Source organism: Oncorhynchus tshawytscha, linkage group LG32 (genome assembly GCF_018296145.1).
Source record: "Oncorhynchus tshawytscha isolate Ot180627B linkage group LG32, Otsh_v2.0, whole genome shotgun sequence".
NCBI classification, from domain to species: domain Eukaryota; kingdom Metazoa; phylum Chordata; class Actinopteri; order Salmoniformes; family Salmonidae; genus Oncorhynchus; species Oncorhynchus tshawytscha.
The window spans coordinates 1,025,269-1,052,007 of NC_056460.1; the positions used below are offsets into that span (position 1 = coordinate 1,025,269).

General features: G+C 40.7%; 2 protein-coding genes and 1 long non-coding RNA gene across 3 annotated transcripts in view; all 3 read left to right on the forward strand.

Moving 5' to 3' along the window:
- LOC112257879 (zinc finger protein OZF) overlaps window positions 1-12,771 on the forward strand; it is a 91,132-nt gene extending 78,361 nt beyond the window's left edge. The window contains exon 2 of the mRNA XM_042310857.1: window positions 11,305-12,771. Within this exon, the coding sequence (XP_042166791.1) occupies window positions 11,305-12,425 (1,121 nt within the window). The 3' untranslated portion in view covers window positions 12,426-12,771. The remainder of the gene's footprint in view (window positions 1-11,304) is intronic.
- LOC121841594 (zinc finger and SCAN domain-containing protein 31-like) lies at window positions 1-21,846 on the forward strand. Its single transcript, XM_042310871.1, has 2 exons — window positions 1-613; window positions 21,186-21,846. The coding sequence occupies exons 1-2, from the start codon at window positions 268-270 to the stop codon at window positions 21,704-21,706; spliced, it is 867 nt and encodes a 288-aa protein (XP_042166805.1). The 5' UTR covers window positions 1-267; the 3' UTR covers window positions 21,707-21,846.
- Window positions 21,847-23,507: 1,661 nt separating this feature from the next.
- LOC112257889 lies at window positions 23,508-25,633 on the forward strand. Its single transcript, XR_002954656.2, has 2 exons — window positions 23,508-24,258; window positions 25,305-25,633. It is a non-coding gene; the product is annotated as an uncharacterized LOC112257889 (long non-coding RNA).
- Window positions 25,634-26,739: the final 1,106 nt, after the last annotated feature.

Here is a 26,739-nt window from a genome sequence, read left to right on the forward strand (position 1 = left end):
GATGTTTCTAGTGTGACGTTTAATCTAGTGGACGGAACGCTTCTTCAACAACTGCAGCCACCTCGGTAGCTCGCTAGCCAACAAAGTCGGAACATTCAAGTTCTTTAGACAATTTCGTGGTTTATTTGCCACTATGATTTAAACATACTCATGTGGAAACAACTAGCTACCCCATTGAATTGCATATATACGTTGTAAGTCAACTAGCTGGCTGGTTAAGTTAGCACTAGTCTAGTCGCTAATGCTAACTAGCTTTTATCTCCGACCATGAGTTCACTAAGCTCCTCTCCTGATAAAGAAGCTCTCGTCAAAGAGGAGGAAGAAGAAGAGGCTGTTACAATACACAAACAAGTAGAGGGTGAGGCTGTTACCGTGAAAGAAGAAGAGAAAGACGTTTCAGTGAAAGAAGAGGAAGACGCGTTCAGAGTGAAAGAGGAGGATGTTACAGTAAAAGAAGAGGAGGATGCAGTTTTTGGAGTGGAGGAGGTTACTGTCACAGTGAAAGAAGATGAAGACGTTTTTTTAATGAAAGATGAAGAGGGGGAGATTACTGTCACATTAGAGGAGGACGAAGAAGAGAAGACTGGAGATCTGATTAACACCAGTAAATACAGTGAGTACTATCTTATAAAACAGGGTTGTTGATCTCGTGTGATTTTTAAAAGGGCATTCTACACTTGTTGTACTATATGAATTGTTCATGACGTCCTCCAGTGATTTTTACTTTGAACTTTTCCTGTTGAAAAGTGATATATAAATACATTAAAGTATAAACACACTAAAGGGAAACAAATATTACTTTGCAAATGGTGTTTAATAGACAACTGCAAACGTCAAGTAGTAGAGTATTCGAGGAGTTGGTTTGATAGGAAGTGGTGATGTCATGGACAGGAGGTGAAAGGAGACTGGAGTGACAGTTTAAAGCTACAACAAGGAAGCATTGACAGATTCCAATGGATATTGATGTTCAAATGCTACAGCGATTATGAAGGTGAAAAACTTGAAGTCAAAAGGTCAATCCAGAGGTATAAATCCACAATAAAACTATATTAAACAATGATATTAAATGGTTGAAAACTGTATCTTAAAACGTCATCTTCTATACAGGCACCCATCATCTGTTCCATGTGGACTTCAACTGACCCCGTCTTCCCATATTCCAAATAATGAAACGCACCTAGAATTGGCCACTAGGGGTCATGACAAATAGAGGGATATTCTGTATCCAAATAAACAACTTCCATACAACACTGTACACAGTCAGCATTTCTATATTAATTCTATATACTATAAATAATTATATAAAATTCTATTCAGTATAAAAAATATCTACAAATACTTTTTCTTTCTGATACCAAAATGAGACATTTAGAAATATAACTAATGACTGTCTCATGTCCAGATTATATCTGTTAGTCATTTAGTTATATTTCTAACGGATATAATCTGTACATCAGACAGTCATTAGTTATTTTTTTGAGGATGAGAGACAAAAGGTCTGGTTGTTCATTCTGTTGGAATAGTTTCTAGCCAATCGCTCTGGTTGTTCATTCTATAGTTTCTGGCCAATCGCACTGGTTGTTCATTCTATAGTTTCTAGCCAAGCAGAAAATGTTACTGTCTAAGAATGTCAACATTGTTGCTGTAGTGGCTTCAAACAATGTCCCAATATTCTAATTAGCCACTTGGATATGTTCTGTAGGAATTGATGAAGCTACAAAGAGGGGGTCCACCAACAAAATGTAAAATATATTAGAAAGCATTTAATCATTTTTCACAACATTTCTAAAGGTGATTTTGCATAAAAGTGATGCTGAACCATGGTGATAATTATCCTTTAATGTTCAATGTGCAGAAATCTCTCCCCCATTTGATAAAAAAGGTGATATTTCGCCTGATTTCAGTATGTCTACACTCTGAACTTGTTTTGTCACAATCATTGTATTATCTAAACCGCTGTGAAATATATTTTCTAAAACCTCAAATATTGTATTTAAAGCAGTTTGAAGCTGGTGTACAAAATCCTAAGGGAAAATACTAAAAAAAACACTTAAGAATGGGAAGCATAGGCAGCGCACATAGATCAGATCTGTGACTTCTTAGACTTGCTTTCAATGAGTGACATATCTATAACACACATTTCTATGTGAAGTTTGTCAGGTCACCCAAAAAGTGACATGTAGCAGCTTTAAGGCCTATAAACAGGTCATTGTATGAAATTACATCAGTATAGAGCATGTGACCAAGTCTCCAAAAGGCTTTTCAGCCAATCATATTTCATGTCTTTTAGAATGCGCTTCCCAGATCTTGTTTTCCACTCATAGCTGGTCCCACTGCACCCTCAAATGTCATGTTTTGAAATACCAGACAGACAGATTAAAATAAATCTGACATTGTATAACTTCTGATAGAAAGTTGGCTAACTCCACCCATAACTTTGTAACGTTATAACATTCCCGGAAGGCATGGATTTTTTATTTATTTATTTAACTATAGGCAAGTCAGTTAAGAACAAATTCTTATTTACAATGACGGCCTACCGACGACACTGGGCCAATTGTGCGCCACCCTATTATTGAGTCATTGTTAGTTTTACACTGAAGACATGACTGTCGTTGTGCTGTAGAATTTGTGAATTTTGTCTCTTGTATAATGAGATACTATCATTTGTCCCAACATCACAGGCCACAGACTTTGAATCAGTTAAAGACTTCCAAAAGTGTTTTAATGGGGTTTCTCCCTGTGCACCTGCCAATTTAAATCCATTAAATGAGACAAGTTACCAGACAGGACATATTGCTAATGCTCTTTCTATTGATAACCTGAATGTCAATTAACTTGTGGTCGTGATGACGGCCGATTTTTATGACGTTGTCCATCGGGATTCCTCTAAAAAGAAGACGCTCTGGATTGATCACTGGAGTCAGATGTGAAGGAGGAGGTTGATCATCAGTGAACCTCTAGGATTGTGGCTGGGCTGGCGTTTCAATTTCCAGCTTGGTCATATATTTTGATGAATTGAATGTTGATATTGTGAACCTATGTTATGTATTTGTACCTTTATATTTTAGGATGTGATGTCACTAAATACTGCCCCAAAATATACAGTGCATTCGGAAAGTATTCAGACCCCCTCACTTTTGCTACATTTTGTTACGTTACAGCCTTATTCTAAAATTGATTTAAATTATTTTTTTCAATCTACACACAATATGCAATAATGACATCAAAACCCCATAATGACAAAGAGCCTATATACATTACCAGTCAAAAGTTTGGACACAACCTACTCATTCAAGGGTTTGTCTTTATTTTTACTATTTTCTACATTGTATAATAATAGTGAAGACATTAAAACTATAAAATAACACATATGGAATCATATGTGAAAAAAAGAGTTAAACAAATCAAAATATATTTCCTATTCAAGAAAGTATTCACAATTTGCCTTGACAACTTTGCACACACTTGGCATAGTTGTGTTGTCTTCACTATTATTCTACAATGTAGACAATAGTTTAAAAACATTGAATTTGTAGGTGTGCCCATACAATTGACCGGTACTGTATATGCATTGTGGAGGAGAACTGATCCTAGATCTGTACAAAGGCATAACATCTACAGCAGGAACAACTGTCTGTGTTAAAAAGGCCCAGCTGGATTGAATTGAGCTATTTATTAAAATGCCATATTTGAATGTCAAATGATTTGTTCTGTTTGTCTATACAAGACAGGGTCTGTGTAGGCTTGGCATATTAGTGGTAGATTTGGGGGAGAATTTGACATGTCAGTTGGATTAGTGATAGATATTTGGAGGGACCCTTTTCACTACAGCCAATCAGTGAGCAGCTTCCCTTCCCCCACATCTCAGGCAGTTCTGTTATAACACTTCCCTGCTTTCATCAACAATGGAGTAACTTCCCCCGCATTCATCAACAATGGAGTAGCTTCCCCTGCATTCATCAACAATGGAGTAGCTTCCCCTGCATTCATCAACAATGGAGTAGCTTCCCCCGCTTTCATCAACAATGGAGTAGCTTCCCCCGCTTTCATCTACAATGGGAGCTTTCATCAACAATGGAGTAGCTTCCCCGCTTTCATCAACAATGGAGTAGCTTCCCCGCTTTCATCAACAATGGAGTAGCTTCCCCTGCTTTCATCAACAATGGAGTAGCTTCCCCTGCTTTCATCAACAATGGAGTAGCTTCCCCTGCTTTCATCAACAATGGAGTAGCTTCCCCTGCTTTCATCAACAATGGAGTAGCTTCCCCTGCTTTCCTCAGCAATGGAGTAGCTTCCCCTGCTTTCCTCAACAATGGAGTAGCTTCCCCTGCTTTCCTCAACAATGGAGTAGCTTCCCCTGTTTTCATTAACAATGGAGTAGCTTTCCTTGCTTTCATTAACAATGGAGTAGCTTCCCTTGCTTTCATCAACAATGGAGTAGCTTCCCCTGCTTTCATCAACAATGGAGTAGCTTTCCCTGCATTCATCGACAATGGAGTATTGACCTAGTCTGTTCATTATATACACCTACATGATGTATTGTTACACCAACAACAAAAAGGGAATTTATATTATTTTATACTAATTGCTCAGAGAAAGAGATATAGTTTAACATGTATTTCTCAAAAGGAAGCACCCTCGCCTTAGGAGGATAACAACACTGAAATGTTTTATGAGATGAGAGAACACATTTGGTGTGACCATTCCTCCATACAGAATCTCTCCAGGTCCTTGATTTCTTTTGTCTGTTCTTATGGACTGTCCTGTTCAATTCATACCACAGGTTTTCAATGGAGTTCAAGTCTGAAGGCTGAGATGGCTGTTGAAAATGTTGATTTTGTGCCCAATTAACCATTTCTTCGTGGATGTTGATGTGTCTTGCTGGAAGATCCTCTTATGGTTAAGTTTCAGCCTCCTAGCAAAGAGGTAACCAGGTTTCTGGGCTGAAATATCCTGGTAGTGGGTAAAGTTTATTTCCTTTATACAGTAATCTTTGCTCATCTTTATCAAGGGTATCAATAACTAGGTGCTTATTGTGATATCTAGTTATTTGACTGAATCAGAAATACAGATGTGGAGTAGATGTAGAGTTTGTTTTAAATTCTCATAAAACATCTGACCTAATCAAACAACACTTGTTGCTCTTTGTGCGTGTTTATATAATATTCATATTTAATGGAGAGAAAAAAACGTTTCCCTACACTGCTTTATAATATTATAATTCAATGATGGAAGAAAAAAAGTTTTCCCTCAACTGCGTTTCCTCCCTCCAGACAGCAGATGGCGATATGTGTCTTACACTAGAAACATCGCCTGAGACGTTTAATCTAGTGGACGGAACGCTTCTTCAACAACTGCAGCCACCTCGGTAGCTTGCTAGCCAACAAAGTCGGAACATTCAAGTTCTTTAGACAATTTCGTGGTTTATTTGCCTCTGATTTAAACATACGTATGTGGAAACAACTAGCTACGGCATTTAATTTCATATATGCGTTGTAAGTCAACTAGCTGGCTGGTTAAGTTAGCACTAGTCTAGTCGCTAATGCTAACTAGCTATTATCCCGGACCATGAGTTCACTAAGCTACTCTCCTCTTGATAAAGAAGAGGCGGTCTGCTGGACGGAGAAAGAAGCTCTCGGATGTAACAATACAAAAACAAGTAGAGGGTGAGGCTGTTACCGTGAAAGAAGAAGAGAAAGACGTTTCAGTGAAAGAAGAGGAAGACACGTTCAGATTGAAAGAAGAGGAGGATGTTGCAGTAAAAGAAGAGGAGGAAGAGAAAGAGGAATATGCAGTTTTTGGAGTGGAGGAGGTTACTGTCACAGTGAAAGAAGATGAAGACGTTTTTTTAATGAAGGATGAAGAGGGGGAGATTACTGTCACATTAGAGGAGGACGAAGAAGAGAAGACTGGAGAACTGATTAACACCAGTAAATACAGTGAGTACTATCTTTTAAAACAGGGACACAAAATGCAGTTGTTGAACTCGTGTGATTTTTATAAGGCCATTCTACACTTGTTGTACTGTATGAATTGTTCATGACGTCCTCCAGTGATTTTGATAGGAAGTGGTTCTGTCATGGACAGGAGGTGAAAGGAGACTGGAGTGACAGTTTAAAGCTACAACAAGGAAGCATTGACAGATTCCAATGGATATTGATGTTCAAATGCTACAGCGATTATGAAGGTGAAAAACTTGAAGTCAAAAGGTCAATCCAGAGGTATAAATCCACAATAAAACTACATTAAACAATGATATTAAATGGTTGAAAACTGTATCTTAAAACGGCGTTTTCTATACAGGCACCCATCTGTTCCATGTGGACTTCAACTGACCCCAAGTCTTCCCATATTCCAAATAATGAAACGCACCTAGAATTGGCCACTAGGGGTCATGACAAATAGAGTGATATTCTGTATCCAAATAAACAACTTTCATACAACGCTGTACACAGTCAGCATTTCTATATTAATTCTAACTACTATAAATAATTATATAACATTCTATTCAATATCAAAAATATCTACAACTACTTTTTCTTTCTGATACCAAAATGAGACAAACATTTAGAAATATAACTAATGACTGTCGGATGTCCAGATTATATCTGTTAGAAATATTACTAATGACTGTCTCATGTCCAGATTAAATCTGTTAGAAACATTTAGAAATATAACTAATGTCTAACATATATAGTCTGGACATCAGACAGTCATTAGTTATTTTTCTAACCGATATAATATAGCCAATCGCACTGGTTGTCAACATTGTTGCTGTAGTGGCTTCAAACAATGTCCCAATATTCTAATTAGCCACGTGGATATGTTCTGTAGGAATTGATGAAGCTACAAAGAGGGGGGTCCACCAACAAAACGTAAAAAAATTGGAAAGCATTTAATCCATTTTTGCATTTCTAAGGGTGATTTTGCGTAAAAGTGAACCTGAACCACGGTGATAATTATCCTTTAAGGTTCAATGTGCAGAAATCTCTCCCCCATTTGATAAAAAAGGTGACATTTCGCCTGATTTCAGTATGTCAACACTCTGAACTTGTTTTGTCACAATCATTGTATTATCTAAACCGCTATGAAATATATTTTCTAAAACCTCAAATATTGTATTTAAAGCAATTTGAAGCTGGTGTACAAAATCCTAAGGGAAAATACTAAAAAAAAACACTTAAGAATGGGAAGCATAGACATGGCGCACATAGATCAGATCTGTGACTTCTTAGACTTGCTTTCAATGAGTGGCATATCTATAACACAAATTTCTATGTGAAGTTCGTCAGGTCACCCAAAAAGTGACATGTTGCAGCTTTAAGCCCTATAAACAGGTCATTGTATGAATTTAGATCATTACAGAGCATGTGACCAAGTCTCCAAAAGGCTTTTCAGCCAATCATATTTCATGTCTTTTAGAATGGGCTTCCCGGATCTTGTTTTCCACTCATAGCTGGTGATGTCATTGACATAGCTGTCCCCCAGTATTAGTTATGAGCATGTTAATGAGGCAGTATAGACCCAGTGGAAGAGTCCTGAGTGTTGTTTTGAAGTATTATAAAGGTGGGGGACTGGCAATCTAACAGTACAGACCCAATGGAAGAGACGGGCAATGTAACAGTACAGACCCAATGGAAGAGACGGGCAATGTAACATCCATAAAGGTTTTAGGAAATGTAAAACCTGGAGCTGACATCAGATCATCTTGAAACTTTCTCTGGAAGTGAACTTTTATCAAGGTTTTATAATTATTTCCTGCTTTTCATTGTCAGTATGTTTTATATGGTCTATAATTATTTCCTGCTTTTCATTGTCAGTAGGTTTTATATGGTTTATAATTAGTTCCTGCTTTTCATTGTCAGTAGGTTTTATATGGTCTATAATTAGTTCCTTCTTTTCATTGTCAGTAGGTTTTATATGGTCTATAATTAGTTCCTGCTTTTAATTGCCAGTAGGTTTTATATGGTTTATAATTAGTTCCTGCTTTTCATTGTCAGTAGGTTTTATATGGTATATAATTAGTTCCTGCTTTTCATTGTCAGTAGGTTTTATATGGTTTAGAATTAGTTCCTTGCTTTTCATTGTCAATATGTTTTTTCAGCGTTATGATGTCAGTAACATACACTGGTTGTGGATGTGATGGATATTGATGGATCTTCTCTTCAGAAGCTGTTCCATTCACCACATTCAGTGTGCTTGTTCTGAGATATTTTCTTCAGATGTCTACTGAAGCAATTGTTGATAGCTAGAACACATTTTCAAGTTAAGATTCTCTTAAAAAAACATGCTGAAGTCAGTGGTTGGAATCGCTTCTGGGAACTGAAATATATGCTGAAATCTGGGGTTTAAAATCAGTTCAGGAAGCTGAAATATATGCTGAAATCTGGGGTTTAAAATCAGTTCAGGGAACATAAATGTATAGTGAAATGCATTTCTCTACATTGCAGTACTGTTTTATAGACAGAAAGATGAGAAAAGTGTTCATCAACAATCTGTGAATAGTCCTGCAGTATATTTTCCAACTGAAAGCCCCCCTAAATATCCTGACTTCGCCCCGTGTCTAGAAAAGTGGATTGGGCGCTATATAATAGTAATAATAACAGTAATGTCTTATTTGTAATACTTTTCAAATAAGTAGCACAAAAATATATGTATAATAACATCAAATCAATAACAACATTAAATCCTTAAATATCAAGCCAAAAGGTGGCTACTTAGAAAAATCTAAATAGATTTGAGATTCTAGATTCAACACTTTTTTGGTTACTACATAATTCCATATGTGTTATTTTATAGTGTTGATGTCGTCACTATTACTCTACAATGTAGAAAATAGTCAAATGCGTAGATAAAAACAGAGAGTAGTAGCAGTGTACAAAACAAATGGGGGCGTGGGGGGGTCAATGTAAATAGTCCAGTGGCCATTTGATTAATTGTTCAGCAGCTTTATGGCTTGGAGGTAGAAGCTGTAAAGGAGCCTTTTGGTCCTAGACTTGGCGCTCCGGTGCTTGCTGTGCGGTAGCATAGAAAACAGTCTAAAACTTGGGTGACAGGAGTCTTTAACGATTTTATGGGTCTTCCTCTGACACCGCCTATTATATAGGTCCTGGATGGCAGGAAGCTTGGCCCCAGTGATGTACTGGGCCGTACACACTACCCTCTGTAGCGCCTTAGTCAGATGCCAAGCAGTTACCATACCAGGCGGTGATGTAACCGATCAGGATGCTCTCGATGGTGCAGCTGTAGAACCTTTTGGGAGGGGACTAAGTACACATACCCGAGGGGCCCCTTTGTTGAGGATCAGCGTGGCAGACGTGTTGTTGCCTACCCTTACCACCTGGGGGCGGCCCATCAGGAAGTCCACGATCCAGTTGCAGAGGGAGGTGTTTAGTCCCAGGGTCCTTAGCTTAGTGATGAGCTTTGTGGGCACTGGTGTTGAACGCTGAGCTGTAGTCAATGACCAGCATTCTCACATAGGTGTTCCTTTTGTCCAGGTGGGAAAGGGCAGTGTGGAGTGCAATCTTTGGATCTGTTGGAAAGGGCAGTGTGGAGTGCAATCTTTGGATCTGTTGGAAAGGGCAGTGTGGAGTGCCATCTTTGGATCGGTTGGGGCGGTATGCGAATTGGAGTGGGTCTAGGGTATCCGAGATGATTCTGTTGATATGAGCCATCACTTTCAAAGCACTTCATGGCTACCGATGTGAGTGCTTTGGAGCGGTAATCCTTTAGACAGGTTACCTTCGCTTCCTCGGGTACAGAGACTATGCTGGTTTGCTTGAAACATGTAGGTATTATAGACCTGGTCAGGGAGTGGTTGAAAATGTCAGTGAAAACACTTGCCAGTTGGTTCATGTATGCTTTGAGTACGCGTCCTGGTAATCCATCTGGCCCCACAACTTTGTGAATGTTGACCTGTTTAAAGGTCTTGCTCACATTGGCTACCGAGAGCGTTATCACACAGTCATCCAGAACAGCTGGTGCTCTCGTGCATGCTTCAGTGTTGCTTGCCTCGAAGCGAGCATGAAAGGTATTTGGCTCGTCTGGTAGGCTGATACCTATATCAGCAGGTTGTGTTCCTCTGACAGGTTGTTTTACTATATCAGAACACACTAGCACCAGTGTTCCTATATCAGACCACACCAGCACTAGTGTTCCTATATCAGACCACACCAGCACTAGTGTTCCTATATCAGACCACACCAGCACTAGTGTTCCTATGTCAGACCACACCAGCGTTCCTATGTCAGACCACACCAGCGCCAGTGTTCCTATATCAGACCACACCAGCGCCAGTGTTCCTATATCAGACCACACCAGCGCCAGTGTTCCTATATCAGACCACACCAGCACCAGTGTTCCTATATCAGACCACACCAGCACCAGTGTTCCTATATCAGACCACACCAGTGTTCCTAAATCAGACCATAACAGTGTTCCTATATCAGACCGCACCAGTGTTCCTATATCAGAACACACTAGCACCAGTGTTCCAATGTCAGACCACACCAGTGTTCCTATGTCAGACCACACCAGCACCAGTGTTCCTATATCAGACCACACCAGTGTTCCTATATCAGACCACACCAGTGTTCCTATATCAGACCGCACCAGTGTTCCTATATCAGACCGCACCAGTGTTCCTATATCAGAACACACTAGCACCAGTGTTCCTATATCAGAACACACTAGCACCAGTGTTCCTATATCAGAACACACTAGCGCCAGTGTTCCTATATCAGAACACACTAGCACCAGTGTTTCTTATTGCCTCAGTTTTCTGCTTCGGCTTGTTGTTATTTCATTTTCTTTTCTTCTTGTACCATCGGCCATGGTCATAGGAGCCTATATTCATTGATACCTATATTCATTCATATTAATGAACCCCCTCTGTTGCAATCCAAATGCTAGGCTATAAACATGGGGTAATAATGTCTAGATGATTCTTTCTAGTGAACATTAGTTTATGAATTGCCTGGCTGGACAGTGGAGATTAGTTGATGAATTGCCTGGCTGGACTGTAGGACAGTGGAGATTAGTATATGAATTGCCTGGCTGGGCTGTGGGACAGTGGAGATTAGTTTATATATTTCCTGGCTGGGCTGTGGGACAGTGGATGTGTAGGAATGATTCAAATACCCGGTTAGTATTGTGAATAACTAACGCTATAACCAATCAGCATCCAGGATCCAAATGTTGTGTTATACTGAAATATCTAGACCTCAATAGGAAGACTGTTTTGTCATATGGAGGTTTTAGTCAGGTGTCTGTTTAACTAAATACTTTGTTTGTCTTTGGCAGGAGAGAGACCAGACTCTCCCTCTGACAGACGGAAGAGTCCTTCAGGGGAAACAGACCCAGAGACTCCCAAAGCAGTGAGACGACATCACTGCTCCCTGTGTGGAAGGAGTTTTACCAAGTTAGGGAACCTAAAAGAGCATGAGAGAAAACACACAGGAGAAAAGCCTTTCCAATGCTCCCAGTGTGGAAAGAGATTTTCGCGAACTCATGAACTAATATTACATGAAAGGACACACACAGGGGAAAAACCACACAATTGCTCCCAGTGTGGAAAGAGTTTTACGCAGTTAGGGAACCTAAAAAAACACAAGAGAGTACACTCTGGAGAAAAGCCTTTCCCCTGTTCCCATTGTGGAAAATATTTTAGGTTGTCAGAACACTTAAAATCACATGAGAGGACACACACAGGGGAAAAAACACACAATTGCGTCCAGTGTGGAAAGAGTTTTTCCCATCTAGGGAACCTAAAAAAACATAAAAGAATACACACTGGAGAGAAGCCTTACCCCTGTTCCCATTGTGGAAAGAATTTTAGGTTATTACAAAACTTAAAATCACATGAGAGGACACACACAGGGGAAAAACCACACAATTGCGTCCAGTGTGGAAAGAGTTTTTCCCATTTAGGGAACCTGAACAAACATAAGAAAATACACTCTGGAGAGAAACCTTACCCCTGTTCTCATTGCGGAAAGAATTTTACACTGTCAGAAAGCTTAAAATCACACGAGAGGACACACACAGGGGAAAAACCACACAATTGCTCCCAGTGTGGAAAGAGTTTTTCCCACTCAGCGACCCTGAATCAACATAAGAGAATACACTCTCGAGATAAGCCTTACCACTGTTCCCAATGTGGAAAGAATTTTGCATTGTCAGATAACCTGAAAGAGCATGAGAGGACACACACAGGAGAGAAGCCTTACCAATGCTCCCAGTGTGGAAAGAGTTTTACTGACTTAGATAGCATGAACATACACAAGCTAATACACTCTAAAGAGAAACCGTACCATTGTTCCCAGTGTGGAAAGAGTTTTACTAAGCTAGGGAACCTGAAAAGGCATGTGGACAAACACACGCAGGGGAGGATAACCTCACAGTTTGGAAAGAGTTTTAGTTAGGGAACCCAATTGTGGAAAGACATTTTCCCAGACAGAGGACCTGAAATCACATGACAGAATAGACAGGCTGTGTTCTGATGAGTCACTGTGTTCTGACTGATGTTTGACCGTTGTTTTATGTCACATTAAATCATATTGTTTATATTAAATTTAACTCAAATATAGGCCTCTACTTTTGTTTTAGTTTTTTCCTCTGGAGACATGATCATGTCTAAAATAAGATTACAATTTTAAAATGTGTTTAATTGAATACAAGTATGAACCCTTATTATTCCACAATGTGCCAATTGTAAAAATGATTTGATTAATGCAACGTTATCTGAATAAACTGTATAGAACGATGTTAGCCGCTAGTGGACATTCATTATCTACATCTATGTACTTACAGAAATTAGTTATTCTGAATGGAGGGCTGGAAGGTGGATAACACAACGTATCAGGACAGGTCTTCTGATTGGGTGAATGGATGGCAGGAGAGGTCTTCTGATTGGGTGAATGGATGTCAGGACAGGTCTTCTGAGTGGGTGATTGGATAGCTGGATGGTAGATAACACAACATGTCAGTCAGAACAGCAGGAGAGGGTTTAACCTTTTTATTTAAATTAGTTTGCTTCTTTAGTCTTTTTGGTTTTCAATAGGCTTTGTCTATTACAGCAACAGCAAGGACCACCTCAGTAGTCCTGTAGTGTCCACCTATCTGGTAAAGAGGAGGGGATCATCTCTGATCCACCTCCGTAGTACTGTAGTGTCCACCTATCTGGTAAAGAGGAGGTGATCATCTCTGATCCACCTCAGTAGTACTGTAGTGTCCACCTATCTGGTAAAGAGGAGGTGATCATCTCTGATCCACCTCAGTAGTACTGTAGTGTCCACCTATCTGGTAAAGAGGAGGTGGGGTTTGCACATTGTAGTCTATTCCATTTGTCCTTAAGTGAAATTTCCACCCACTCGGGGAACCTGGCCATGCAAAACAAACTAGCCCAATATTTCTGCCTCATTGACATAGCAGGTTAGGAGGCTGAGGTTAAGGTTAGGAAAAGGGTTAGCTAAATTGCTCTCCTAACCTGCTACGAAATGTCACTTCTGGTCGTAACTGTACTCCATCTAGTCACAACCGAGAATCATGAATTGACTTCCTGAAACAATTCAACCACTGTGGTTCGTCTGTGAGCTAGCTGATCAATCAATAGTTTGAGTTGCCTGATCCTGTGGTATTCTGTTCACTAGGAGAGTCAGTATCTACAGTGGGGAGAACAAGTATTTGATACACTGCCGATTTTGCAGGTTTATCATAGGTACACTTCAACTGTGAGAGACCGAATCTAAAACAAAAATCACATTGTATGATTTTTAAGTTATTAATTTGCATTTTATTGCATGACAAGTATTTGATACATTAGAAAAGCAGAACTTAATATTTGGTACAGAAACATTTGTTTGCAATCACAGAGATCATACGTTTCCTGTAGTTCTTGACCAGGTTTGCACACACTGCAGCAGGGATTTTGGCCCACTCCTCCATACAGACTTCTCCAGATCCTTCAGGTTTCGGGGCTGTCGCTGGGCAATACAGACTTTCAGCTCCCTCCAAAGATTTTCTATTGGCTTCAGGTCTGGAGACTGGCTAGGCCACTCCAGGACCTTGAGATGCTTCTTACGGAGCCACTTCTTAGTTGCCCTGGCTGTGTGTTTCGGGTCGTTGTCATGCTGGAAGACCCCAGCCACGACCCATCTTCAATGCTCTTACTGAGGGAAGGAGGTTGTTGGTCAAGATCTCGCGATACATGGCCCCATCCATCCTCCCCTCAATACGGTGCAGTCGTCCTGTCCCCTTTGCAGAAAAGCATCCCCAAGAATGATGTTTCCACCTCCTTGATTCACGGTTGGGATGGTGTTCTTCGGGTTGTACTCATCCTTCTTCTTCCTCCAAACACGGCGAGTGGAGTTTAGACTAAAAAGCTCTATTTTTGTCTCACCAGACCACATGACCTTCTCCCATTCCTCCTCTGGATCATCCAGATGGTCATTGGCAAACTTCAGACGGGCCTGGGCATGCGCTGGCTTGAGCAGGGGGACCTTGCGTGTGCTGCAGGATTTTAATCCATGACGGTGTAGTGTGTTTCTAATGGTTTTCTTTGAGACTGTGGTCCCATCTCTCTTCAGGTCATTGACCAGGTCCTGCCGTGTAGTTCTGGGCTGATCCCTCCCCTTCCTCATGATCATTGATGCCCCACGAGGTGAGATCTTGCATTGGGCCCCAGACTGAGGGTGATTGACCGTCATCTTGAACTTCTTCCATTTTCTAATAATTGCGCCAACAGTTGTTGCCTTCTCACCAAGCTGCTTACTTATTGTCCTGTAGCCCACCCCAGCCTTGTGCAGGTCTACAATTTTATCCCAGATGTGCTTACACAGCTCCCTGGTCTTGGCCATTGTGGAGAGGTTGGAGTCTGTTGGATTGAGTGTGTGGACAGGTGTCTTTTATACAGGTAACGAGTTCAAACAGGTGCAGTTAATACAGGTAATGAGTGGAGAACAGGAGAGCTTCTTAAAGAAAAACTAACAGGTCTGTGAGAGTCGGAATTCTTACTGGTTGGTAGGTGATCAAATACACTGCTCAAAAAAATAAAGGGAACACTAAAATAACACATCCTAGATCTGAATGAATGAAATATTCTTATGAAATACTTTTTTCTTTACATAGTTAAATGTGCTGACAACAAAATCACACAAAATGTATCAATGGAAATCAAATTTATCAACCCATGGAGGTCTGGATTTGGAGTCACACTCAAAATTAAAGTGGAAAACCACACTACAGGCCGATCCAACTTTGTAATGTCCTTAAAACAAGTCAAAATGAGGCTCAGTAGTGTGTGTGGCCTCTACGTGCCTGTATGACCTCCCTACAATGCCTGGGCATGCTCCTGATGAGGTGGCGGATGGTCTCCTGAGGGATCTCCTCCCAGACCTGGACTAAAGCATCCGCCAACTCCTGGACAGTCTGTGGTGCAACGTGGCATTGGTGGATGGAGCGAGACATGATGTCCCAGATGTGCTCAATTGGATTCAGGTCTGGGTAACGGGCGGGCCAGTCCATAGCACCAATCAAATCAAATGTATTTATATAGCCCTTCGTACATCAGCTGATATCTCAAAGTGCTGTACAGAAACCCAGCCTAAAACCCCAAACAGCAAGCAATGCAGGTGTAGAAGCACGGTGGCTAGGAAAAACTCCCTAGAAAGGCCAAAACCTAGGAAGAAACCTAGAGAGGAACCAGGCTATGTGGGGTGGCCAGTCCTCTTCTGGCTGTGCCGGGTGGAGATTATAACAGAACATGGCCAAGATGTTCAAATGTTCATAAATGACCAGCATGGTCGAATAATAATAATAAGGCAGAACAGTTGAAACTGGAGCAGCAGCACAGCCAGGTGGACTGGGGACAGCAAGGAGTCATCATGTCAGGTAGTCCTGGGGCATGGTCCTAGGGCTCAGGTCAGTTAAAACTGGAGCAGCAGCACAGCCAGGTGGACTGGGGACAGCAAGGAGTCATCATGTCAGGTAGTCCTGGGGCATGGTCCTAGGGCTCAGGTCCTCCGAGAGAGAGAGAAAAAGAGAGAAAGAGAGAATTAGAGAACGCACACTTAGATTCACACAGGACACCGAATAGGACAGGAGAGGTACTCCAGATATAACAAACTGACCCTAGCCCCCCGACACATAAACTACTGCAGCATAAATACTGGCGGCTGAGACAGGAGGGGTCAGGAGACACTGTGGGCCCATCCGAGGACACCCCTGGACAGGGCCAAACAGGAAGGATATAACCCCACCCACTCTGCCAAAGCACAGCCCCCACACCACTAGAGGGATATCTTCAACCACCAACTTACCATCCTGAGACAAGGCCGAGTATAGCCCACAAAGATCTCCGCCATGGCACAACCCAAGGGGGGGGCGCCAATCCAGACAGGATGACCACATCAGTGAATCAACCCACTCAGGTGACGCACCACTTCCAGGGACGACATGAGAGAGCCCCAGTAAGCCAGTGACTCAGCCCCTGTAATAGGGTTAGAGGCAGAGAATCCCAGTGGAAAGAGGGGAACCGGCCAGGCAGAGACAGCAAGGGCGGTTCGTTGCTCCAGAGCCTTTCCGTTCACCTTCCCACTCCTGGGCCAGACTACACTCAATCATATGACCCACTGAAGAGATGAGTCTTCAGTAAAGACTTAAAGGTTGAGACCGAGTTTGCGTCTCTGACATGGGTAGGCAGACCATTCCATAAAAATGGAGCTCTATAGGAGAAAGCCCTGCCTCCAGCTGTTTGCTTAGAAATTCTAGGGACAATTAGGAGGACTGCGTCTTGTGACCGTAGCGTACGTGTAGGTATGTACGGCAGGACCAAATCAGAGAGATAGGTATGAGCAAGCCCATGTAATGCTTTGTAGGTTAGCAGTAAAAACCTTGAAATCAGCCCTTGCTTTGACAGGAAGCCAGTGTAGAGAGGCTAGCATTGGAGTAATATGATCAAATTTTTTGGTTCTAGTCAGGATTCTAGCAGCCGTATTTAGCACCAACTGAAGTGTATTTAGTGCTTTATCCAGGTAGCCGGAAAGTAGAGCATTGCAGTAGTCTAACCTAGAAGTGACAAAAGCATGGATTAATTTTTCTGCATCTTTTTTGGACAGAAAGTTTCTGAATTTTGCAATGTTACGTAGATGGAAAAAAGCTGTCCTTGAAACAGTCTTGATAAAGAGAGATCAGGGTCCAGAGTAACGCCGAGGTCCTTCATAGTTTTATTTGAGACGACTGTACAACCATTAAGATTAATTGTCAGATTCAACAGAAGATCTCTTTGTTTCTTGGGACCTAGAACAAGCATCTCTGATTTGTCCGAGTTTAAAAGTACAAAGTTTGCAGCCATCCACTTTCTTATGTCAGAAACACATGCTTCTAGCAAGGGCAATTTTGGGGCTTCACCATGTTTCATTGAAATGTACAGCTGTGTGTCATCCGCATAGCAGTGAAAGTTAACATGTTTTCGAATAACATCCCCAAGAGGTAAAATATATAGTGAAAACAATAGTGGTCCCAAAACGGAACCTTGAGGAACACCGAAATTTACAGTTGATTTGTCAGAGGACAAACCATTCACAGAGACAAACTGATATCTTTCCGACAGATAAGATCTAAATCAGGCCAGAACTTGTCCGTGTAGACCAATTTGGGTTTCCAATCTCTCCAACAGAATGTGGTGATCGATGGTATCAAAAGCAGCACTAAGGTCTAGGAGCACGAGGACAGATGCAGAGCCTCGGTCCGATGCCTTCCTCTTGCAGGAACTGCTGACACACTCCAGCCACATGAGGTCTAGCATTGTCTTGCATTAGGAGGAACCCAGGGCCAACCGCACCAGCATATGGTCTCACAAGGGGTCTGAGGATCTCATCTCGGTACCTAATGGCAGTCAGACTACCTCTGGCGAGCACATGGAGGGCTGTGCGGCCCCCCAAAGAAATGCCACCCCACACCATGACTGACCCTCCGCCAAACCGGTCATGCTGGAGAATGTTGCAGGCAGCAGAACGTTCTCCACGGCGTCTCCCGACTCTGTCACGTCTGTCACATGTGCTCAGTGTGAACCTGCTCTCATCTGTGAAGAGCACAGGGCGCCAGTGGCAAATTTGCCAATCTTTGTGTTCTCTGGCAAATGCCAAATGTCCTGCACGGTGTTGGGCTGTAAGCCCAACCCCCACCTGTGGACGTCGGGCCCTCATTTACCACCCTCATGGAGTCTGTTTCTGACCGTTTGAGCAGACCCATGCACATTAGTGGCCTGCTGGAGGTCATTTTGCAGGGCTCTGGCAGTGCTCCTCCTTGCACAAAGGCGGAGGTAGCGGTCCTGCTGCTGGGTTGTTATCTTCCTATGGCCTCCTCCACGTCTCCTGATGGCCTGTCTCCTGGTAACGCCTCCATGCTCTGGACACTACGCTGACAGACACAGCAAACCTTCTTGTCACAGCTCGCATTTATGTCCCATCCTGGATGAGCTGCACTACCTGAGCCACTTGTGTGGGTTGTAGACTCCGTCTCATGCTACCACTAGAGTGAAAGCACCGCCAGCATTCAAAAGTGACCAAAACATCAGCCAGGAAGCATAGGAACTGAGCAGTGGTCTGTGGTCACCGCCTGCAGAACCACTCCTTTATTGGGGGTGTCTTGCTAATTGCCTATAATTTCCACCTGTGTTCTAGTCCATTTGCACAACAGCATGTGCAATTTATTGTCAATCAGTGTTGCTTCCTAAGTGGACAGTTTGATTTCACAGAAGTGTGATTGACTTGGAGTTACATTGTGTTGTTTAAGTGTTCCCTTTATTTTCTTGAGCAGTGTACTTACAGTGGGGCAAAAAAGTATTTAGTCAGCCACCAATTGTGCAAGTTCTCCCACATAAAAAGATGAGAGAGGCCTGTAATTTTCATCATAGGTACACTTCAACTATGATAGACAAAATTAGGGAAAAAAATCCAGAAAATCACATTGTAGGATTTTTAATTAATTAATTTGCAAATTATGGTGGAAAATACGTATTTGGTCACCTACAAACAAGCAAGATTTCTGGCTCTCACAGACCTGTAACTTCTTCTTTAAGAGGTCTGAGTCTGATATACCAGGGACTATGCAGTTAGGTTTGTATGCAGTCTGATGATATACCAGGGACTGGGGATACAGTTAGGTTTGTATGCAGTCTGATGATATACCAGGGCCTGGGGATGCACAGTTGGGTTTGTTTTTCTCTAACTACTCTACAGTTTGCTCCCAGCAGCATTCATAGAACATAGATCACTGTTAAACTAGGCTGCAGAGTGTTTCTAGTTTGACAGATAATTCAACCAGTATTTGACCAGTGGGTTTCTTTAAATGAATGAATATGAAACTGCCTTAAATACAGATGTGAAGGACAGTATGTTTTAAATTCTCACTCAAAATTTCACTGCTCTATTTGAACGTCTCAATATAAGATTATTATTTAATGAAAGGAATAAAAAATAAATTGGTCTGCGAATGAAAAATATGAAAGCGTATCTTAACTGCAGACGCCGATGTGCGTCTTTCAGGCGACACTGCCAGCGTGACGTAGCTGGCTTGAAAAGTTAGCCTAGCACTAAACTAGTCGCTCATGCTAACTAGCTAGCTAGCTAAGCTACTCTCCTCCTGCTGAAGAAGAAGAGGTCTGGATGGAGAAAGAGGGTCTGTGGCTGAACATTGTCGTGAAAGAGGAGAAGGAAGAGAAGGATGTCTCAGTAAAACAAGAAGTAGAGGGTGGGTGTTACAGTGAAAGAAGAGGAAGACCCATTCAGAGTGAAAGAGGAGGAGGATGTTACAGTAAAATAAGAGGAAGAGAAAAAGGAGGATGCAGTTTTTGAAGTGAATGAGGAGAAAGAGGGAGAGAGAACTGTTATATTGACAGAGGAGTCAGGAGATCTGATTACCGCCAGTAAGTACTGTCTTAAAAACGGTCACTAACTCTCCAAAGTTTTTGAACGAATGTGTGGTTTTAAAGCAGCATGCTACTGAAATTCTACTCTTGAAAATGTCCTGTACTACTACAGGAGTTTGTTATAATATAACATTAAAGCTACATTTTAAAATGGGTAATTAAATCCCTGAATGCTGATTGGGTGACAGCTGTGGTATATCAGGCCGTATACCATGGGTATGACAGAAAATTTTTTTGTTCTGGTTTCTGATATATGGCCAATATACCACGGCTAAGGGCTGTATCCAGGCACTCTGCGTTGCGTTGTGCATAAGAACAGTCTTTAACCATGCTATATTGGCCATATACCACACTTCCTTGGGTCTTATTGCTTAACTGTGACATGTGTATACCATCAGAGTCACCCCCCCCCCACCACAAATTCACAACTTAATTGTCTCACCAAACGGCAAACAAGTTATAAATGAAACGTTTGACATGTGTCTATTGTAGACCTTGCATGGAGTGTGTAAATATGCAAAAAGCAGATTTCAGATGTTGGAGAAATACAGAAAATAACAAGCATTATTGACATGAAATGGACTCGTGTTATGGAGAGACTAAACATATTAGCAAAAGGACAAGTGTTTTTGACCGACTGAACATATTAGCAAAAGGACAAGCGCTTTGGGGAGACTAAACATATTAGCATATTAGCAAAAGTTTGTAAGTCTACATAAAACATGGCCGTTTCAAGGAAAGGCTGAACTAAAGAATTATAATTTAGAAAATATAGTAATTATTACTTTAGAGATGAAGTGGGCCACCAACAAAACGTTATTAACATTGGATCAAATGCAGCCTATAACATTGACTGAAATAGTAATATATATTATTATAGAGCTCTGCTCAGCCTAAAACATGACATTATCTATTATTATAGAGCTCTGCTCTGCCTAAAACATGACATTATCTATTATTATAGACCTCTGCTCAGCCTAAAACATGACATTATATATTATTATAGAGCTCTGCTCAGCCTATAAACATGACAGAATATATTATTATAAAGCTCTGCTCAGCCTAAACATCACCTATAAACATGACATTCACACCGTCACCAAGTTTATGTTTAATAATGTATTGTTGTGAAGACTGACCTCGGGTTATTGAGGTATCTAGTCTGGATAAAACCTCATAGGAAAACAGTTCTATTATGTGGAGATTTCATTCAGGTCTCTCTTTAGTATTAAACAAATTACTCTGTCTTTGGCAGGAGAGAGACCAGACTCTCACTCTGACAGCAGAAAGAGTCCTTCACAGGAACCAGACACGGAGATGCCCAAACCAGCGAGACGACACCACTGCTCCTACTGTGGAAATAGTTTTACCCGATTACTACACCTGAAAGCACATGAGAGAATACATACAGGAGAAAAGCCCTTCCACTGTTCCCAGTGTAAAAAGAGTTTTAGGTGGTTAACGAGTCTGAAAAAGCATGAGAAGGGACACACACAAGAAAAGCTCTACCAATGCTCCTTGTGTGGAAAGAGTTTTACCAAGTTAGGGGGTCTGACAAGGCATGAGAGGACACACACAGGAGGGGATAAGACGTATCACTGCTCCCAGTGTGGCAAGAGATTTAACCGGTTAAGGCATCTGAATAAGCATGAAAGAATACATACACAGGAGGAGAAGACATACCACTGCTCTCATTGTGGAAAGACATTTTCGCAGTCAGAGGACCTGGAATCACATGAGAGAATAGAGAGACTGTGTTCTGACTTGTGTTTTTGACTGATAATTAGTGTTTTTGTTTGTCACATTAAATCATATTGTTTAAATTAAATCAGACATGACAATCTGACCAAAACAACAGGCCTGTTTCTGTTGTTTATTCATCTTGATCTAAAATCACATTAAATATTTTAACATGTGTATTTCGTTTTCATTATGAACTTTGATTGGTTGTATACAAGTATAAATCCTCTGATGTAGTTCATAAAATGATTTGGATATTGCTAAATGTAAATTATTATATAAGGAAGTAAGTAGCCTTGGCTTGTAGCTGTTTCTGTAATGTGAGGCAGCTTGATGTACAAGTACTTCCCCTGGACAGGACTCTAGTCTATTAAGTTATTACATAGATGAATTGAATTTTGCTATTCATCACTCCAACATTGGATTTGATTTGATATATGATTTGGATATTGCTAAATTACTTTGATTGGATACAGCTGCAGCCAAATATATTGGCACCCTTACACTTAGAAATAATTTCCCTATTTCTAATCAAATCAGCTGAAATTGATGGTGGTCTGGTACCACTACTATACTATGATGGTCTCCACACCTTATTGTACTAGTACCACTACTATACTATGATGGTCTCCACCTTGTTATTGTACTAGCTCCACTACTATACTATGATGGTGTCCACACCTTATTGTACTAGCTCCACTACTAGTATCACTACTATATTATGATTGTCTCCACACCTTATTGTACTAGCTCCACTACTTTACTATGGTGGTCTTCACACCTTGTTATGATACTAGCACCACTACTAGTACCACTACTATACTATGTTGGTCTCCACACTTTGTTTTTGTACTAGTACCACTACTATACTTTGATGGTCTTCACACCTTGTTATTATACTAGCTCCACTACTAGTACCACTACTATACTATGATGGTCTCCACACTTCATTCTACTAGTACCACTATTAGCTCCACTACTATACTATGATGGTCTTCACACCTTGTTATTGTACTAGCTCCACTACTAGTACCACTACTATACTGTGATGGTCTCCACACCTTGTTATTGTACTAGCTCCACTACTATACTATGATGGTCTCCACATCTTTTCATCAAATGTATCTTTATAAAGCCCTTTTTACATCAGCCGATGTCACAAAGTGATGTACAGAAACTCAGCCAAAAAACCCAAACAGCAATGCAGATATAGATGCAAGATGACTCCCCAATTAAGGTTCAACCAGCCGCCTGTAGTTGGGAGGTAGTTCTGTAGTTGTATACAGCCAGACTGGAAGGGTTCATGCAGATTGTTGGTAGAGAGGTAGTTGTATCTAGCCAGACTAGAAGGGTTCATGCAGATTTTTCAAGGTTGGTTTGATGGAGGCAGTTTTAAGGGAATTATTCACAGTGCCTGAATTAATACATTGATTTATGATTGTATGAGTCCTGTGGGAACAGGGTCCAAGGGGCAGGTAGTTGACCTCATATTATGGACCATTTCAGAGACAGATGTTGGGGTTGTCAATGAGAATGTGGTGAAACTGCAGCTGGGGGCCTCGGTATGAAGCAGAGGGGCAGGTCTGAAACAAGGGGTAGATTGGACAGTGAAGTAAATCCTCTTTATTTTGGATTTGGGGATTTGAAAAATGGTACTTTATTCAATGGAGTGGGTAAAGGAGGAGTTATCGAGTGGTTTTCCTCTAGCTACTCTGCAGTTTTCTGCCAGCAGCTTTCATAGAACGTAGATCACTGTTAAACTAGGCTGCAGAGCGTTTATTTGACTGAATGAATATGACATTGCCTTAAATGCAGCGTTAGATGTAAAGTTAAAATTCTCATTCATTACAAATCTTCACTAATCAATCAACACATGCTTTCATTTCGAGGTATCAATATAATATTATTATTTAACGAAATATATTTTAAAAATACTTTTTTTTTCTTCAGGAAATTAAATAAACATTTCCTTATACTGCGTTACCCACTCTAGTCAGCTGATAACAATGCTGCCAGTGTGACGTATAATCTAGTGGACGGGACACTTCAACAACAACAGCGAGTCAGTCACTTCAGTAGCTTGCTAGGCGACATGGCCTAAACATTCAAGCTTTTTAGACTGTTTCAGTGCACATTTGCCTATGTGTTTTAAACATGCTAATGTTTCATAGCTAGTTGCCCCATTTATTTTCATATTTACGCTGTTAGTCAGGCAGATGTCTTAAATTTACCTAGCGGTCGGCTAGTCGCTAATGCTAACTAGCTAGTTAACATCCCCGACCATGAGCTCCCTAAATTTCTCCCCTCCTGTTAAAGAAGAGGGGGTCTGCTGGTCGGAGAAAGAAACTCTATGACTGAACATTGTCGTGAAAGAGGAGAAGGATGTCACAGTAAAAAAAACAAGTAGAGGGTGAGGCTGTTTCAGACAAAGAAGAAAAGAAAGACGTTTCAGTGAAAGAAGAGGAGGATGTTACTGTAAAAGAAGAGGAAAAGAAAGAGGAGGATGTAGTTTTTGGAGTGAAGGAGGGAGAGAACTGTCACATTGAAGGAAGAACAGGAGTAGGAGACAGGCGATCTGATTAAAACCAGTAAGTACTGTCTTAAAAACAGGAACATGCTTTATCTATTATTATAGAGCTCTGCTCAGCCTATAAACATTATGATTATGATAAATCTCTGCTCAGCCTATAAACATGACATTATCTATTATTATAGAGCTCAGCCTATAGACATGGCATTATCTATTATTATAGATCTCTGCCCAGCCTAAAACATGACATTATGTATTATTATAGAGCTCTGCTCAGCCTAAAACATGACAGTGTGGAAGCAGTTTTAGGTGGTAAGTAAGCCTGAAAACACATGAGAGAATACACACAGGAGAAAAGCCTTTCCAATGTTCCCAGTGTAAAAATAGTTTTAGGTGGTCAGGGAGTCTAAAAAAGCATGAGCGAAAACACAGGAGAAAAGCCTTTCCAACATGCTAATACACAGGAGGAGAAGACATACCACTGCTCTCATTGTGAAAATACATTTTCCCAGTCAGAGGACCTGAAATCACATGAGAGAATAGAGAGACTGTCTTATGACTTATGTTTTTGACTGAGAAGTTGGGTTTTTGTTTGGGCTGTCAGGCTTGAGTTCACTTTGCGTAATGTTAGTGCACTATTTTTTTATTGCGATTAATCCATTGTCTGAAAATGTTGAAAATACACTGAAAACATTGAAAATACAATTTCCAATTGTCCACATGGCTGGGAGAACCTATTCAAGTAAGTCAGTAAATAGATTTTGAAAATGTAAAAAAACTCGATGTATTATTAGATAACTAGTTACAGTGCAGACTAACTCAAATGAGCTGCTAAATGAGCTAGCTAGTTGGCTAGCATCTGAACTGGCTACATAGAGGGCACAGCATGATCAGAGGTGAGAGGTCACAAGGTCAGGTCAACAGGAAGTATTATTCAAGAGATTCTTTACATTGAAATACAGATAGATGCAGTAGTCCCAGAGTTAATGATCCAAGGTCAGTTTTGCATTTCACCTCCTGATTGATGACTAACAATGTTAGAATAAAAAATAAAAATGCAACACTTAAACATGCTCTCTCTCTCCATCTGTCTCTTGTCTGCAGACATGTTTTGATGTGAGAGGATGCCAACCCCCAGTCCCATCATCGCCACCTCACCTGCTTTTAAGATGACCTTTGGGCCGACTGGAGACACTATTATGTAATTGTGATGAACTGAGAATATTTATGTAGCACTGTGATTCATTAATCATGTGCTGCCTTCCTTGCTCCTATGTGCTTACCTCTTTCCCTTTGTCTTTTACACCTCTCTCTCCACCTCCTCTTTCTTCCTCTGTTTTTATAATGCACAACAGATGTGCATTGAAGTCCAGATTGAACTATTTATAACATTTGGATAATGAGCTTTTCAATAAAGCGTTTCACATTCTCTACTGGTTGAAATGAAGTGTAATGTGATGAAATACTCCACCTATCCTGTGTTTATCAGATCAATGCAGATGAAGGACATTAGATATTGTGATGAACCGGTTTTAGAGTATTTACATGATGCATAGGAAGTGTGGTGTAGTGTTTTTGAACATTATATTTCTGTATATATGAATTAACTAGATAAATCCTGTTTCTAGTCTATTAGTTACAATGTGTAACCATTGATGTCCCAGGACCAAGATTGGTAAACACTGTTGAAGTGTATAATTGTAATACATACATGCAGACACAGCATCATTCAAAGACTGGAATTTGATAGTCCTGGTATTGGATATGACTGAAAAATAATCTCAAAGACATTCATACCTGAACAGCACCTTTATTTGCCAAGGTAGAGTACATGATCAGTGAATATATTAAATGTACAGGCTACAATGTGGGGATCTCATGCATGGTAATAACTACATGTATATAAATCTTGCATCCTTGGTACAACATGATATTATATTCTACTCAATCCATAGGATAATGTAATTCAGGCTGTTTTGAAGTTGATACAACTGGCTATGATAGGTTCTAATATGTATACCAAACGTTTGGGTCCATTACACAGATCGGCTAGATAGCTAGCTACACATCCATGGGCATACAGGGATTATAATCATCCACTGCACAATAAGCAAGAACATAGCTAGGTACGTTATTTCATCTATCTGCATGGCAAATATCAGCAAGGCAAACTTACAAAATTGTACATTCAATTTGCAGTAAATTATTCACCTAGCTAGATTCTATACATCCACTGTTTCACAAAACGACAGCCTGGTTTGCTGGTCATTTCAGGAGTCCCTAAAACAACCAGAATGACAATTTCATACTCATGTCACAACATCCACAATGCTAGCTGGCTGATGTTAGCTAGTCAGCTAGCTTGCTAAATCGCGATTTTCGTAAATTAACTTTACGTTAAAAAAATGCATAATCGTTTGTCTCTACATTAACTAACATTCCTGTCAACTGTACATGTTTCTGCTTGATTCATTATGACTTTATAATCCCTTACATTTGCTTCCATCCTAGTATTTCTGTCTGCCATCTTTGATCCAGT